The sequence below is a fragment of the Eumetopias jubatus genome, unplaced genomic scaffold (assembly GCF_037043125.1).
Source record: "Eumetopias jubatus isolate StellerSeaLion01/CBP00866 unplaced genomic scaffold, mEumJub1_p1.0 scaffold_15, whole genome shotgun sequence".
NCBI lineage: Eukaryota > Metazoa > Chordata > Mammalia > Carnivora > Otariidae > Eumetopias > Eumetopias jubatus.
In genome coordinates, this window is record NW_028274821.1 from 14,577,022 (window position 1) to 14,594,347 (window position 17,326).

The 17,326-nt window shown below is 41.7% G+C and overlaps 1 protein-coding gene across 1 annotated transcript in view; it reads left to right on the forward strand.

Moving 5' to 3' along the window:
* Positions 1-17,326, forward strand: part of GDA (guanine deaminase) — a 71,545-nt gene that overhangs the window by 38,937 nt on the left and 15,282 nt on the right. The window contains exons 3-9 of the mRNA XM_028089090.2: positions 1,275-1,446; positions 6,091-6,178; positions 7,886-7,991; positions 9,364-9,391; positions 10,575-10,682; positions 13,112-13,219; positions 16,407-16,504. Of these exons, the coding sequence (XP_027944891.1) occupies positions 1,275-1,446; positions 6,091-6,178; positions 7,886-7,991; positions 9,364-9,391; positions 10,575-10,682; positions 13,112-13,219; positions 16,407-16,504 (708 nt within the window). The remainder of the gene's footprint in view (positions 1-1,274; positions 1,447-6,090; positions 6,179-7,885; positions 7,992-9,363; positions 9,392-10,574; positions 10,683-13,111; positions 13,220-16,406; positions 16,505-17,326) is intronic.

A 17,326-nucleotide genomic window follows, 5' to 3' on the forward strand; every position in this document is an offset into this window, starting at 1 on the left:
TACTGCTCGTTTATGGTGGGGTCTGAATTCAAAATCAGGCAGTCTGAGTCAAGAATGTATATACTTAACCCCTGTAATAAACTGCCTCCCACAAGTAAGATGACGTACATGGATGCTGTGCCCAGTACATGTACCTCTTCAGTAAACATCATCTGCTGGTTATCAGCATTATCGCCACCATTCCCGGTTCCCATTTTTTTTAAAAAGAAAGCATTTTATAGGTAGCCCAGGCTTTGTTTGCCTTTCACTGAGGTGGTATACATTTCAGTTGGTAGCATAAGGGATTCTTTGTTATGTCAAGTTTTGAGCTCAAGTTCTTTATGTATATTAAAATATAATTCATATTTTCTCAGGGTGCTGGTTGTGGTGGTACATATGGTCTTTAACAAATATCTGTTTGGATGTGTGTAGACACTTAATAGACACCAGTGAACTGGATTCGTTCTTTAGAGAAGCTTTAAGTGTGTTAGTTTGGGGGCTTCCTCGAATCTGTGGGTAGTGCCTCTGAAAGCTCTTAAAAACATCTTTCCAGGACTTTCTGTTATGAGAATCAGTGGAAATATGAAAATTAGTTGGCAGGCCAGGGGGACGGCAGGAGTGATCAGCGGCACCTGGAGAAGGCTGTCTGAGCACTACAGCTGTGTCTTCCCTTACCCGTCCGACACCGCCCACCCATTGACAGTCTCGTCTTCTACGAGGGCCTGTCCCTAACCAGCCTCAGTTTGCCGTTGCTGCTTCATTTCAGAACTCAGCCCCTGCCTCACAAGGGGAAGGACCAGATTTCTTGTAGTCAGCCAAGGTCAAGACGACCACTGAGTCTAGCATTGCGGCCACCGTTTGTCATCGTCAGTCATCCTTAGTGACTCGGGAGTAGTTCCAAAGGATGGCTCTAGAAGCTTTAAAGACCTTCTTTCTCATCTTGGCTCTCCGTCCTACAGCCTCCAGTTCTGAGAACAAAGTCATCGGGTGTCTTGTTCCATGATTGTTTTGCTGCTTCTCAGTGCTGTGCTTCTGCTTCCCTCGATCATCTTTGGTTAACCTCACACCAGCCATTCTGCCAATCCAATGTAGGAGCTGTATCTCTCCCAGCAGAGCGTCACTTCTATATCTTGATTGCTAGATAACAGGAGAATTTACAGTCGTCTGATTGCATTAGCTCTGAACCTGCGTGGGGTAAACAATTAATCACTGTGGAGAGAAAATGTGATTTAAAGATACGGAAAATGATTGAAGGTATTATTAAATTCTTTTTTCCCCCTTGTATTAATTTCCAGTGAGTTCTTCATGCCTGGGCTGGTTGATACACACATCCACGCCCCTCAGTATTCTTTTGCTGGGAGTAATGTGGACCTGCCGCTTTTGGACTGGCTGACCATGTACACATTTCCTACAGAACTCAAATTCCAGAACATCGACTTCGCTGAAGAAGTATATACCAGAGTTGTCGTAAGTATCTTGCTCGTCAGTAGTGGTGTGTTATGACCAAATCACCTGTAGACACGTCCATTTCTTGGGGCATATTTTAATTATAAAGCACAGGCAGTTGAGGCTAGAATGGACTGTGGAGACATTTTCAGTTTTTTTCAAAGCCCAAGGAGTGTGTGGACCACCCACCTCATCTACACAAGCTAACCTATAGCAGAGAGAGAACTTGAATCCAAACCCTCAAATTCTCTATCTGGTGGGCTCTCTTGACTCTTGGTCTGTTACTTCTTGTGTTTCGAGTTACTAAATTTGAGTTTCATGCACGTGTGTGTTCCCTTACTCCTGCCAATCCACAGTGCTGTTCTGGGGACCATATGGAATAACTGTGTAACCTTTGGAAAGTTCCGTGACTCATTTTCCCCATCTGTAAAATAAAGTAGAGATCATGATAGTAACTACTTCATAGGATTGTTATGATAAGTTAATATTTGTGAGGTTCTTAGAATAGTGCCTGACACATGGAACGTTGTATATATTTGCTTTAAAAAACATGCAAGGAAATTTAAAAATAAAAGTTAAAATTACAGTTAGAAGGATATCACATTATTTTAGTAGCTTCCCAAGGAGGGAAAATAGGATGGCTCCCTATATAGCAGGGTACGTAGGCACATGATGAGCATTAACACCACTAGAGGGAGCTATGGAGCTAGTTCAAGTCATTGAACCGCGCCAACCTTATACTGAAGGCTCTGAGGATGTCCTTACTTCCACTCTCTCAAGGAAATCAGTCCCCTTCTTTCTACTCCAGCCCTATGCCAAGTCCACTCCGCAACCAGAAACAGCTTCTGCAGTGGAGAATACCTTTTGCAAAAACTTTCCTATCTGACCACTACCTCTTGTCATGCAGCATACTTAGTTTAAACATTGCTGCATTGTTGGACCCATGGATGGTTTTTCTTCTAAAGCGATGGCTCTGGGATGGTGACAGTACTGTAAGTCTGTAAGACAGTTACCTAGCCATTCTGCCATTTCCCCTGGTCTTGTATCATTCAAGCCTTGAGGAGTAAAAGTAAGTGCTATCCTTTATATACTTGACTTCCCTAATTGTTAATTCAGTGTAATTGTAGATCTTACCTGTTTAGCATGGATCCACATGACACTAGAAAAACTGAGAAGGACTAACACAGTGCATGAAGTTGCTGTGATATTGTGTTAATGAACTGTGTTAACCACACCAAATCTTTTTATTTTCAAAATTTATTTATACCTCTCATTGTTCTAAAAAGGGTTTGAGATATCTTAAAATAAAATAGTATACAGTGGAAGCAAGTGAGTCACAAAAGCGTGGCAAAGGAAAAAAAGGGGGAAAGAAAAATAAAACTGAGAGGTAAATGTATACCATGGGGGGCCATGCACTTGTTAGCATTTGTCACAAATTCAGCTTTAAGTTTCTAGCCGCTGACCCAGAGAGGGAAATCAATGATGTAATTTACACTGTGTATATGATAAAGAATAAAACATTTGTTAAGGTAAAGCATTTCTATTACTTACACTGATTTTCTTAAAAGTTAGTTTCAATAACAGTTCATATAGATACATGCTCTGTTGTCAAAATATATATTATTAAGATGCTATAGTATTTTAAAAAACCCCAAATATATCACTGTTTTATGTTTAGACATTTAGAGTATCTAGAACCACATATCCTTCAGGGAGTACTCCATAAATACTATTTCTTGTATCAGAGAGTTAAGTATTTGATGTCAGTGAGTACAAAATAGATTTTATTCTCGACACATACTTGCATTGCATACGTCCTATGTTTCTGATTATGAGCAGGCAGGCCTGCACACTTTAACAGTTGGATGAGCTGATGATATGGTTGAAATCTGTAGACGTTGAGATTTGTTAACTAGAACCTGTCCCTAGGCTGACAACTGCTCACGGCAATGCAAAGGGATGTTAAAACAGTAGGTCCAGAGAGATCCAAGGCATTTTGGTTTATTTTATTTTCTCCCTCAGAAAACAGTCCTAGATCTATACTTCAGCAAATGGGCAAATCAAGACCCCAGAGTTCTGCACCGTAGATGACAGTGATCATTTAATGTGCAAATAATTTCAAGTATATAGTAGCAAACATCTCCTGAGATTACTTAGAAAAAAAATCCCAGTAAAGCAAGCCTGGATTATCTGCCTTTAAACATTGCAAACTGGGTGAGAGATTACAGTTTCAAATTAGACTGGAATAAACTAAAAAGACTAGAAGGTTCAGGAATCTATATATTATATAGCTTGCAGTCAAGGGATTGGACAATGAGATCCTAGTAAATGTGCCAAGATACACGAGTTGCAAATATTCTGGGGAATGGGATGAATATGCTTACTCTACGGGGTTGTCAAAGATTCAGCTGATGAATCCAACTAATTCCAAAAATGTATCAAATCATTAAAGTACAAGGTGAATCAAAAGGAGATAGGCCACTCTTTCCTCCCTATTTCAGCCCAGTGGAAATGCAAATCATCTAATCTGTTAAGAAGCCATTGCTACTGATCTTGAAGTTTGCAGTCATCCTATGTTTGGCATCTATTTTGAGCTTAAAAAGCTTGGTCTCCAAACCTTTCTTGTCAAGAATTGAAGGCTGAGGAAAGATTTGAGAAACACAACCCACAGTCTGATGTTGTTCTTGGTAGATTCTTATAAACTGGAAAAATACAAACTCATTACTAACGAAGAACCCTCTTTAAAGCTTATGAGAAACTAGGGTGGCCTTGGGTCCGGGATGCCCAAATATAGAACAAATGAAGAAGGGAAGCAGCTGTATTTTAGATGTCCTCTTCAGTAAGGTTTTAAAGCCAAACTAATTTCTTTCAATTACATAAGTCTCACACATGTAACTTGTTGGTTAAATGGGTGGAAGTCAGTGGCAACCAGGAAGAGTAGCTTGGGGTTCTTCCCTTTCTCCTCTCCTCTCCTCTCCCTCCTTCCTTTTCTTTTTTCCTCCGTGGTTTTTCCCTGTCCTGTTCTTTAACTATAATTTGAGCAGATTCTTGAACTTTCTAGTTCGTTCCAGTCCAACTTGAAAAGTGCAATTTCTCAACTAGTGAAAACACCCCTCCCCTCCCCCGCCCCTTCCCTCGGTCAGAGGAAGGACTGACTTACTCTCCATGCCGTGGGGCACTTCCATTGTCCTTCTTGCTAAACAGCCAACACTTTCCCCTTTGAGTTCATCTTCAAGCTAAGATTTTAGAAAGGTGTGTAAAATTTTGAGAATTTAGAAAATATTAGATTACGCTTCTATTTTAATTTTGAGTTTCACTTTACTCTGGTTAGTGTATGCAACCAGACTCATGGCTCCATCTCCTGACCCTGAGATCATGACCTGAGTTAAAAATCAAGAGTCGGATGCTTAACTGACTGAGCCACCCGGGCGCCCTCCCATTAGATTTTTTTTTTTTTTTTTTAAATCCAGCTTCCTTCTGGCCTTAGAGATTGCCTCTTTCCTCTGAGATTTTTTTTCCAGATTCCTTTTTCCTCCTTCCCCACTTTTTTATACTAACTTTCCTCCAATGTCTGTTGAACCTTGAACATACATTTCATATTTAAGTGCGATGCTCTGAAATGGTGATTGGAAGTCTGGATGGGGATAACGCTTGTTGGCTAGTGAACTTCATTATAAGATAAACAGTGAAGGCACTGAACAACCCTTTCAACTGTGGGCCCCAAATGCCACTGTGAGGATATCTTTCTTCTAGAACCAGTCATCTTCTCTAGGGAAGAGTTCCTCAGTCCTGCTAGGAGTGGTGGGAGTTGCATATGTGGGATTTTGGGGAAAATGACCAAGGATCCAGAGGGTCAACCAGATTATCCACTTAAAACTCTTTCTAGTCTCTGCTGAACCTTGCCATATTGGGTGTCTAGTCTCCAAATACTGTTGCAAGTTTCTGCAAGAGCAAATCTCTCCTGCAAGAATCAGGTTGGTGTGGTTGGCTGATTTCAACAAGGAGAAGGGTCCTGCCAGGGTTTAATCATCTGTATACAGACTGTCAGCCAATTCTCTATTAGCAGCTCTGTGCTTCTTTCTCTTCTTGCAGAGTCACCTCCAGGTTCTCATCCATGTTTGTTTTGTTTGTTTGTTTGTTTGTTTTTTGTCTTCCAAGGGGCTGTAGAAATGCTTCCTTTGCTCGTGTCTCTTTCTTCTGGGTTAATACATTTTATACTCCTTTACTGTTAGTTTAGTGGAATTGTGCTAAGGAAGGGAGATAAATACAAGGGACTAATTTGCTGGGTTGAACTAGAAATCTGGCTGAATAATTTTGCCCTCTTGTAGATGGAAGAATCTCATTTACTCATCCCTTGATGCAATAAAGTTTGTATATCCTTAAATAATCCTAAAAACCAAGGAATTAATTAGTATTACATTTTGTGAAGTCTGCAACACGGAATAGTGTGAAATCTAGGAAATCAGAAGCACCAGCTTCTTCTCCAGCTCACACTTTTGGATATAAATACTTTTGCCATTTACCTTAACCGTATTTCATATCAAGATGGCATACCTTTAAATAAAAATATTTTAAAATTAAAAACTAGAATTCTATTTTCATCTTTATTTGCCATGTGACTTTTCTGGGCACACGCGATTCATGGTTTTTGTGATTTATTTTTAGAGGAGAACACTAAAGAATGGAACAACAACAGCTTGTTACTTTGGAACAATTCACACTGACTCATCTCTGCTCCTTGCAGAAATTACAGGTGAGGAAATGAAAGCATGATTTATGGGCACATCAAGCCAAGACAGTCAGACCATGCCGGGCAATGACTTATACATGTGGGCTGTCCTGCCTCTTAATTGCTAGAATTTGAGCGCTGCATTTCTTGCAAGTAATTAGGTGTTTGTGTATGGCCCTTGAATGTTTTTAATTGTGTAAGTAATTTGATTATTTATTTATGGTTTTGGTTCCAGAATGATGTGTACGGGTCTGAATTTTGTGTATTAATTTAGGGCGTTTGGGACCAAATTTACTAATTCTCACTGTGGCAACAGTTTATTATATTATAATCCGCAGACACATCTTGGCTCTTGGCTAGACTTAGGGCACTGTGCTAGATGCTGGGAACACAATGAAATAGAAAATGACTGTATTAACAGCGGCTGTGCTCTTGCTGGATGCCTGGCTTTGCACAAAGCACTCTCCAAGGATATACAAAGCTGCAAACAGTCTTTGGAAGTAGGCATTCGTGCCCTCATGTTACAGATGGATAAATTGATGCTCAGAGGCCATAACATGCCCAAGTCACACGGCTAGTAAGCAGGTCTGAGACTGGCTTTAGATCAGTAATTCCAAAACTTGGACCTCGCACAGTGCCCAGAACATGGCAGATGCTCAGTAAATACCGTTGGCTGATGCACTGATACTTCTGCTTGCTGGCCAAGGTAGGTTCTGCCAGAGGCTTAAAGGGTAGCCCTGAAAATATATATTGTATTTCTGGAGGAGACAGAGAAGACTCAGAATTGGATCATCTGGAAAGAATTCATAGAGGGGGCCTTTAAACAGGGCCCTACAGGAACACAAAATGGGGAGGGAGGAAAATGTCTTCCCAACAGGGGAAATAACATGGACAAAGCTATGGGGACAGGAATATCCACAGTGGATACAGGAAGCAAGGAACAGAGTAGCTGAGCTGGAGGACAGGATTCATTGCACAGTGAGGGGGGGAGAGGAGGTTGGGCAGCTGGGATGGTTCAGACCATGGAGAGATTCGAATATGCATCAGATACTCAAAGATTTTGAGCCAGATGACGTATGTGATGATGGTGGTGTTTCACGTTAAGAGTAATCTAATGGCCAGGTATCACAATGAATTACAGGGGAAAGAGAGAGGCAAAAAGACTTTTGTAAGATTCTAATGACAGAGGCAGAGACATTGTACAAACAGTATCACCCCATGTAGCTTCAACGTTCTAGCTGAAATAAAATTTCTCTGGCACCTCTAATGAGGACCAGGTTCCTTAGTGCTGAGAGCTGCTAGTAGGACTATGTCAAATTCCCCACTGATGATAATATTGGCGTTGCTACGGTTAGGAAAAGTGGCCGTATCTTTTCTAAGCCCTACATGCCAGACACTTTATATACATTACTGGGTATATTCCTCACAACCCTACACATAACAGAGGACACTGGGCATACAGGGTTAGACCTTAATCAGATATTATCACCATCTTGGTAGTAATCCAAGGAATAGGAGTCAGTGGAAGACCTTGAACTACTTACAGAATTTGGTGTGGTTTTGTTGTCGTCGTTATTGTTCTTAAATGGCGTTCTTAAATGATCTTTTACATTCTCACTTGTGTTTTCATAATGATTTTAATTTAAATGTGTTTTCTAAAGGCTCAAGAGGGATATATTGTTTGCGGGGGAAAACATGACTTCAGATTCTGTTTTTGTGTGCCTCTCACAGATAAATTTGGGCAGCGTGCATTTGTGGGCAAAGTCTGCATGGATATGAATACCACTGTTCCAGAATACAAGGAAACCACAGAGGAATCAGTCAAGGAAACAGAGAGGTACATGCATCTTGATTTGTCTTGTGGGTGGTCCCTCTGAGGCACTGATGGAGTTAGAGATGGGGAGAGAGTGAACCAGGCCGATATGCGCGTACGTCACTGTGTGGGTTTGCCCTACTTTATGCAGGTGGTCTGGTCCTAAAGAAAACGTTGCATGTCAATACCATTTGGTAGCCTCTGGGAATTTGTTATAGAGTCCTAGGGTGAATCCCTTTGTGAAATGAAGGATTCTTTTTATAAGTTAATGATTTACCGCTTCCCTCTCCTTTATTATAGATGGAGGCTTCTCCTGTAAATTGAACTTGCTTTAAGTGTATGTGGTCTGCGCATCAGATTACTTTTGGTGGCGGGGTCACCCTCTTGCCTGAGATCACGAGCTTTCGTTATGTTCTTTTTATATTACACTGGAATAGTCTACGGATCTCAAAAGTACTGTATCTACATTGCTTTAATGGCTTTTCCATAGTCCCTTGAGGATTTGATTTGACAAGGAATTGCGTTGTATGACATTCGACACGACATCCAAGAGATATAGAAGGACATTCTTTAGATGTAAATCTTCCCCAGGACCTAACCTATCCTGAGGCAAGTTTTAGAAGCCCAACTTTCCTACAATTCCAGACCTCCATCACCTTAAATGTGTCCTCTGGAAAGCATAGCTCAGGAACCACCACCTGCTCACAGAAAGAGTGAAGCATGCACCTTCCTTTTATCATTGGCCACATGCTGAACTTTCCTATGGATGTGTGTTTGTGGTCATAGTAAACTTTAGTCCCCATTTTATTCTGAAACAAAGGGCTACCGGAAGGCAGAAAGCTAGCGAATAAATTTTTTCAGTTGGGGCACAAACCGCTGTTTAATAGGCCCTACGGACACCACCATCCCTGATTGCCACCCCCGTCCGGTTCCTCCCCTCTCCCCCGTCTCCATTTCACAGCCACCTCTGGCCTGTTCCATCAGCCTTACTCCGACATCTGTGCCCATAGAGTTCTATGGCTTCTAAATGCCTCCAGGTGCATAGGATTCCGTAATTCTAATATCCATGGAGCATAACATCCTGCAATATTCCCCCAAATAGAGCTTAAGCCAGTGGAATGGTTGAGTGGTATGGGAATACTCATGAACAGCCCAGCTGATGTTAGAGGATAAAATTGCATTTCCCTGTGATTTTGCACTCTATTTCTCTGGCTGCAAATGAGAAAGCAGAGTAATTACTACTTGTTAATCTTTAATTAGTGGTGGTGAAACATGTATGGCATTAGAACTGTTTGCATGGAAATTAAGACATGTAAGGATCATGTTTTCACCCTTTTAAAAAATCTATTTAAAAATGCCAAGATTTTCTATCTTCCCATTTGTTGCTTTATTTCAGATTTGTGTCAAGAATGCTCCAAAAGAACGTAAGTAAGCTTGTTCCCAGCCTGATTTTGGATTGCTTTTGTGTCATTTGTAAGATTTGCTATTAAGTTGTTTGATAAAGATTAGTCTGTGTACGTTTGGCTTACTCCACGCATGCAGAAATGTCTCCCCAGAGCCTTCAGTTGTTTTTATAGTCGACCCATCAACTCAGCTCTGTGAGGTCGGGCTTTTTTGTGTCCTCGGTGGTTTTCCCTTCCTCTTCTCTGGAAGCTTCTAATCACACAGGACTGGTCCCTGGGGAGGTGGGAGAGGGCTTCATGGATGTGGACAGATTGGGAGCAACTGGAAGTTGGCTACATCAACATTGGCTCTGGCCTCTTGTACTCCCTGATCTGGTCTGGAGCACAGGTGGTGTCCACCATGATGCCCCAGCCTTTGGCTACCTTGGTCCCTAACGTGTGGTATGTCACATGGCCTGCAGGCCCTCGGCCGGCCACTCCTCTTTGCAGTGCCTGGTGTTGGTGAGCCTATGGAGGCAGGGCTGTTTCCTTCCCCCACTTCTAGCAGGTCAATTCGTAGCTCCATTGTACAACCTCTTAGATTGGCAAGCCAGACCCTTCCCTTACCACCTTTTGAGGTCTAATCGGAAACCGTGAGAACCCTATTACTTTCAGCCTAGTCTTGGGAGAACTAGGTGGAGCTTTGGGGGTCCTCATGCTCACCACCCCTCTCTTGAGCCCTTCTCCCCTGCTCAGCCTTTACCTTGGGTGACACCAGAGCCAGTACTGCCCCCAGATGTCCTGAGGGAGGCCATGGCTGGCACTCCTCCCCAAGACATAGATGGGGAGTAGACCACCACTTCACTTTGAGTCTCCCCAGAGCAGCCTCCTTTAGAAGTTCTTCTGCTTCCCATTTCTCTTCATGAAGGCCACCCAGTCAAGGCCTTGTCTGAGCCTTCATGTGGATGTGGGACTGGGGCTGTCTGTCCTTGGAGGCAGGATCTTCTTCCATTGAACTTGGTGCTACAGAATATTCTCTCTGTTGTCCTCAGCCAAGAGCTCTTTCCGTGAAACCCACTACTTCCACCCACTCTTAGAATGGGGGGCTGTCCTCCAAAATGAAGACATAAAATTATCATGTTGTATGATATGCATGTTGGGGTATGCCACACTTTCCTGATATCCATAGTTTCCTTACCATTTTTTTTTTTATTATTATTTCCAGTATTCTAGAGTTAAGCCCATAGTGACACCACGGTTTTCCCTTTCCTGCTCTGACACTTTGTTGGGTAAACTGGGAAACATGGCGAAGACCCATAATTTGCATATTCAGGTGGGTATTTTTCTGCTGTTTGTGCCCCTGTCCGGACCTGCAAGACTTTTCAGTACCCTAAATTCTGGCAGTCATCTCCAATTCTTCTCCTGAGATCTCCCAGAGAAATGGCATCATAGGACAGGGAGGGCTCTTACAGACGTCACCTAAATCCACTTCTTAATTTCTCAGATAAGAAACTTGAAGTTCCTTTTACCCTCATCTTCTCTGATCAGACTTAGACGAGGACGTCATACGTAACCAGGCCAGATCAGTAACACACTGGTTACCTGTTCTCTGGAAGATACGTTTAATTCGTTTCTTTCCTACTTCTCTCTTTTATTTGACCCTTTTCTCAGTGTTCTAGTCCTTCATTTTTGGAGGAACCACCTATTATTTGAAAAGCAAAAAGAACCTAGTTTCTCCCTCACAAAAAGGCATTTAAAAGCCCTTTTGTTCTGAGTTTCTTAATTTAAAAATCAGGAACAAAAAAGGATATCTTACTTTGTCATTAAACGGTTGCAATTTAGGAATGAAACACTTTTTAAAGCTTCCAGCTGGGTTAAAATTGGGAGTTGCAGGCTCTCCTTCCCCCACCCAAGCTTCATTACAGGCTGCACCAACATTTTCCCTCTTAAGAGTGGACTATCTTATAACCAAGGGCAAGTTAGGGGAAAGGCAGAACACATTGATTCTTTATCAGGGTGGAGGGTATTTTGTTTTGTTTTGTTTTTTTAATAAGATTGATTTTGTTGGGGCTCCTTAACTATTCTCATCACTCCCTCCCCCCTTTTGGGGGACTGTGATATTTGTATTTTTGATTCGATCCCACACAATTGTAGGGGAGGAAAAAGTTTTATTCGACCTTCTTAGAGTCCCTGGCTGGGTCCGAAAGCTAAATTGACAATGACAATAGGAGAAAAGCATACAAATGTATTTAAAATAAGTTTTACATGATAAGGAGGCTTCATAGGGAAATGAAGACCCAAAGAAAGAGAGCATTTCTAGGCCCGGTTTGGTGACAAGTGCATAGTCATGGAGGAATAATTGTTTGGATTCTTTGGGGCATCCCTTTGTCTTCAGAGATAAGGATGCTCCTCTCCTCCGAGGATAGGGTGGGCACGCCTCACATAAAAGCTTTATGATCTGTTTCATTCTGACCTTCGGCTATTTTCCTTCAGCTTAAAATATGCAGTATACCATGGTGCCATATTTGGAGCTAGTGTGTCCTGAACTCCATGAACACAAAACAAAATCAAGGATATCCTTGCTGCGGGGGGTGGGTGGGGGGGTGGTGCGGTATGCATATGTGCATGTGCATTTAGCATTTACTCAAATTTATCAAAGTGAAAAGAATCATCTGGTTGTCCTTTTTTTCTCTTCAGATGCCCATGCATTTCTTCAGTGGTCTAGAGTTCCTCGAGGCCAGGATAGAGCTCAGCCTCTAGGTGGAACACTCTGTTTTTAGAACCTTGCTCTTTTTTTCTCTTATTTCTTTGGCTCACACTACCTCATGGAGAAGGGGGAATGGCATTGCCATTCTTGGAAGTGGCAACTTGCTCATGAGTTTTTTCCTATTATATGTACTCATCACCAGTTGGTCTGGAAGGATTTTTGTTTTAGGCAAGGGCGTGGGTTTATGGTGTCCTAGAGAAAGGTTGGCATGGGGGCCAGGACTCATTTGTTTTGATTGGACATGATTTTTATGGGCTCTTGTTTTGGTGACAGCAGGATTGTCGAGGCCAGTTATTTTCGAACTGTCTTCTGTGGAAGAGCTCATTTGGGAAGTTGCCAACGGGGCCAGAATGAGGACAGGGTTCTAGAGTCCCTGAGAAGCAACTTGTTTATGCCTTTGACATATTGTATCTCTATGAATTTTTATATGAACGACATACTCAAAGCTGAAAGAGCTTGGAAAACTACCCATTTAGCCCAACACTTATATTTGAAAGATGAGACTGTAGAGACCCAAAGGGAAGACCTGACTCACCCTACTGAAACATAAGTAGGCTCAGAACTTGAGCTGACATTCATTTCTCCTTGTTCAAATTCCAGTTTTCGTATGAGTGAACCATGCTGTCTGTCCTTTTATGGCTATGAAGCTCTTCTCTTAAATGGCCAATATCAAAAGAGGCAAGTTGCCACAAATAGCTAGGTTCAAGTACTGTCTTCACGTACGTACTTGCTATAGAAAGAATATAACATGGGTCAAGGTTAGGGCTAGAACATTGCATATTCGTGTAACTATCATGTTCACGTTCATCGTTTCTTTTTCATATAGATGTGATATTATATATAATATGTATAACTGTTTTCAATACAACACATGTAGCATCTTTGTTGTCTTACATAGGCAAGTAGAAACCATCCTTATCATTTTGGGGTAGGAAGTATAATTTCTAATGGTATTTCACATTAGAAAATTGCAAGTATTATTTATTTTCTTGTAGAGCCATATAAGTGAAACTGTCAATGAAGTTGAAGCTGTGAAGAACCTATTTCCCGATTATAAAAACTACACAGATGTGTATGATAGAAACAATCTTCTGACAAATAAGGTACATTGCATATCATGACATAATCTGTGTTGAGTAGGGCATATTTATCTACATTTTAAAATCTTTGTAATTGGGGGGGCAGTGGGAAAAAAATGAAATAATAAAATAAAATCTCAATGGTAATCTTCAGACTTCTCCAACATGTGTGCATTTCCCAAACTAGAGTAAAGCTCAGAGGATGCTCATGCGTGGGTATATAGTTAAAAATCGGCCTGCAGTTTCATCCCAGTAAATAAATCTCAAGGCTTCTTTGAGGATGGGAATGTCATTTGGTCCAAAGACATTTTGTCAGTATCCATTAGAACGTAAATGTGCATTCCCTTGAGTTAGCAGATGCATTTCTAAGGATCCATTCTGTAAGGAATATGAATAAGAATGTTAATTAATGTGCAAGTTAGGAAATGTCTATCAGTGGGTGATTGTTTAGATTACAGAACATCCATAATTAAAATTGTATCCAGCTTTCACAAGAATGATGTATACAGGCTTACAAGGAAGAATGTTAATATGGTATTGTTTGATGTATGTGGGTGCATGCTCATTTAGAAAAAATTTCTGGAGGGGTGCTGGGTGGGGCTCAGGTCACGGTCTCGGGGTCTTGGGATCAAGCCCCGCATCAGGCTCTGCGCTGAGTATGGAGCCTGCTTGGGATTCTCTCTCTCCTTTTTCCTCTGCTCCTCCCCACTTATGCACTCTTTCTCTCTCTCTCTCTCTCTGTCTCTTAAAAAAAAAATAATTATCTGGAATACAAACATTGACTGTTAAATGTGATCCTCCTGAGGGAGAAAACAGGGGACTTTTTCCTCTTTTTTTTTTTTTTAAGATTTTATTTATTTATTTGAGAGAGAGAGAGAATGAGAGAATGGGAGCATGAGAGGGAAGAGGGTCAGAGGGAGAAGCAGACTCCCCGCTGAGCAGGGAGCCCGATGTGGGACTCGATCCCGGGACGCCAGGATCATGACCTGAGCTGAAGGCAGTCGCTTAACCAACTGAGCCACCCAGGCGCCCTTTACTCTTTTATTTTTAAACACTGTGGTATTGCTTTTTAAAAAAAAGAGTGTATAATACTTTCATAATTAAATAATTTCACATTAAAATTAATATAGTGAGGAGACACTTCATTACAACAATATACCCCTTGGCCTTGACCTTCAATGAATTGTACAAACTTCATGGAGAGTTGAACATACTGCAGCAAATAAATTCTTCGGGACTGTGAACGGAAGGCTGAATAGGACTAATTTGAAAGGTTAATACTCTACATAGATCTTGTAAATGCTACACTGTAATTTTCATCCTCTACATATATTTCCATGTGAATAATAAATTAACCTGCCATTTGCATGTTAATTTTATTTGCACAGAGTTTGGGAAAATTTTATTTTATTAGTAATCCTTGGTCACTGAACTGTGCCTCCCAAAGGAGAAAGCTATCTGGAAACAGGTTTTGAACTGAAGGAAAAAGAATTTTGAAAGAGTAAAGCCTTTTTTTAATTTTAATTTTTTTCATTTGAGTGGAGTTGACACACACTGTTACATTGAGTTTCAGGTGTACAACATAGCGATTCAACTTTCCTATGTTACGCTATGCTCACAAGGGTGGCTACCATCTGTCACCATACAACCTATTACCATTGACTCTATTTCCTAGGATGGGCCTTTTAGTCCCATGACTTATTCATTCCATCACTGGAAGCGCGTGTCTCCCTCTCCCCTTCCCCCATTTTGTCCCGTCCCCCCCACACCTTCCCTTCTGGCAACCATGTTTGTTTTCCGTGTTTACAGGTCTGATTCTGCTTCTGTTTGTTTGCTTGCTAATTTTTCTTTGTTTTAGATTCCACATATGAGTGAAATCATATGGTATTTGTCTTTCTCTGTCTGACTTATTTCACTTAGCATAATGCCCTCGAGGTCCATCCATGTTGTTGTAAATGATCTCATGTTTTGTTATTGCTGAGTAATAATACATTGTATGTATACCATGAGAAAGACTTAAATCCTTTTCAGGAAAACCCACAAATATTACCAGGACTAAACAGGGAAGTGTTGTATGTGGGCAGTGCCTGCCTTCTTGGGTCAATTTTATCTTCCAAATTAATGCATATAAAATATTATATTTCCTAATTTTTGTGAAAATGTAAATATAGGTGATAAAACAGTTTATTTGGTTGTGTCAACTATACTCCAATTTAAAAAAGACTTAAAAATAGATAAATAAAGATTATTTGGTTTTATGTATCAAGAGCATCGGGGGGCGCCTGGGTGGCTCAGTCATTAAGCGTCTGCCTTTGGCTCAGGTCATGGTCCCGGGGTCCTGGGATCGAGCCCCGCATCGGGCTCCCTGCTCCGCGGGGAGCCTGCCTCTCCCTCTCCTTCTGCCCCTGCTTGTGTTCCTGCTCTCGCTATGTCTCTGTCAAATAAATAAAATCTTTAAAACAACAACAACAACAACAACAACAACAAAAAAGAGCATCGGTGTCTGTATTCAACTAGGAGCAGAAATACAGAACACCTCTTTCCAGGATTACGCCCACAGCTTCCATGTGCTGACAAAGGAAACTTACTTCTACAAAGTCTGACTGAGATGGGAACAAGCCCAGCCCCACCAGTTGCTCACCAGGTAGAATTCGAAAATGAAGTAACTTGGTTTTTTCTAAAGCAGAGATGAAGGCTGTGTCGTATCTTTGAGCTGGTTGGATATTCTATCCTGTCGATCACCTGGACCCTTGTTATTTTATAGAAAAAAAGAAATATTGGCTGAGACTTGTGTAATCCAGTGTTTCTACAGGCCCTTTTTTTTTTTTTTAAAGATTTTATTTATTTATTTGACAGAGAGAGACAGAGCGAGAGAGGGAACACGAGCAGGGGGAGTGGGAGAGGGAGAAGCAGGCTTCCCGCGGAGAAGGGAGCCCGATGCGGGGCTCGATCCCAGGACCCTGGGACCGTGACCTGAGCCGAAGGCAGACGCTTGACGACTGAGCCACCCAGGCGCCCCGCTACAGGCCTTTTTTGAGGGGTAACTTGTACACAGGGATTTTATACATCCAAGTAATCATAAGTGCTCTTGTGAAGATGCTCACAGATAAGTCACTGCTTCAATCTGTACCTGTAACATCTTGCTGTGAGTCAAGACTAAGGGAAACATTTTTTAAGGGGTAAACTCCACATAGGATACTCTTCTCTCCAGACAGTGATGGCGCATGGGTGCTACCTTTCCACAGAAGAGCTGCAGGTGTTCAAGGAGCGAGGAGCAGCGATCTCGCATTGCCCCAATTCTAACTTATCGTAAGTAGGCAATAACCGGTCGGTCGGTGATGAGCATTTGGGTTGCGAATTAGCAGCCCAAATACCTCTGTTTTCTCAGTCAGGCCTCCAATGTCCCTCTTCGAGAGTTCTGTCTGACTGGGACAGGAACCAGACAGACGCACAGAGGCTTACCTGTGCTCGGTGGGGAGAAAGAGCACACAAAAGAGGATACTTTTTGCAGAGTATGCATTTGAAGAACACAGCATCTCTTCAAATTTCTGCATTTGCCCAAAATGGGACAGTAGGAAATATAACAGAAAGAGTTCAAAACCTACAGCATCTCGGGGTTTGCAGCTAAGGACCGCAGGAATGCAATAGGCCAGGCAGGCAGTCCAGGGAGAGGGTACTGACTTTGCATACTCCGCGGTCAGGAGAAGGAGCAGTGCTGCCGTAAGCCGACACCCCACAATATAAATCATGCTGCTGGATCCTACAGGATGCCAGTTCACATGGGAGAGACCGCGTCCTGTTGTAATTCCCCAGAATGCAAAGCTTTATTTATAATTAGTTTTTAACCCTTTGCAAGGTCGTAGATCCATAAGTGAGTCGGATGAAAATTATGGCCTGTATTTTCAGAAAAAAGCTCACAGATACAGAAATGTTACATCTAATTTCAGGGAATTCATAGATCCCGTGATACTGATCCATGGATGCTAGGTTAGGAATCCATGCTCCAGGATTCGATGCAGAAGGGATCTCATTTCTGGTGCTAATTGATCCAGAATAGAGCTCCTCCCACTTAGAGGCAGGTTGAGATGGATCATTCATAATATTCATTCAGCGAATTTAGGTTCTGCTAGA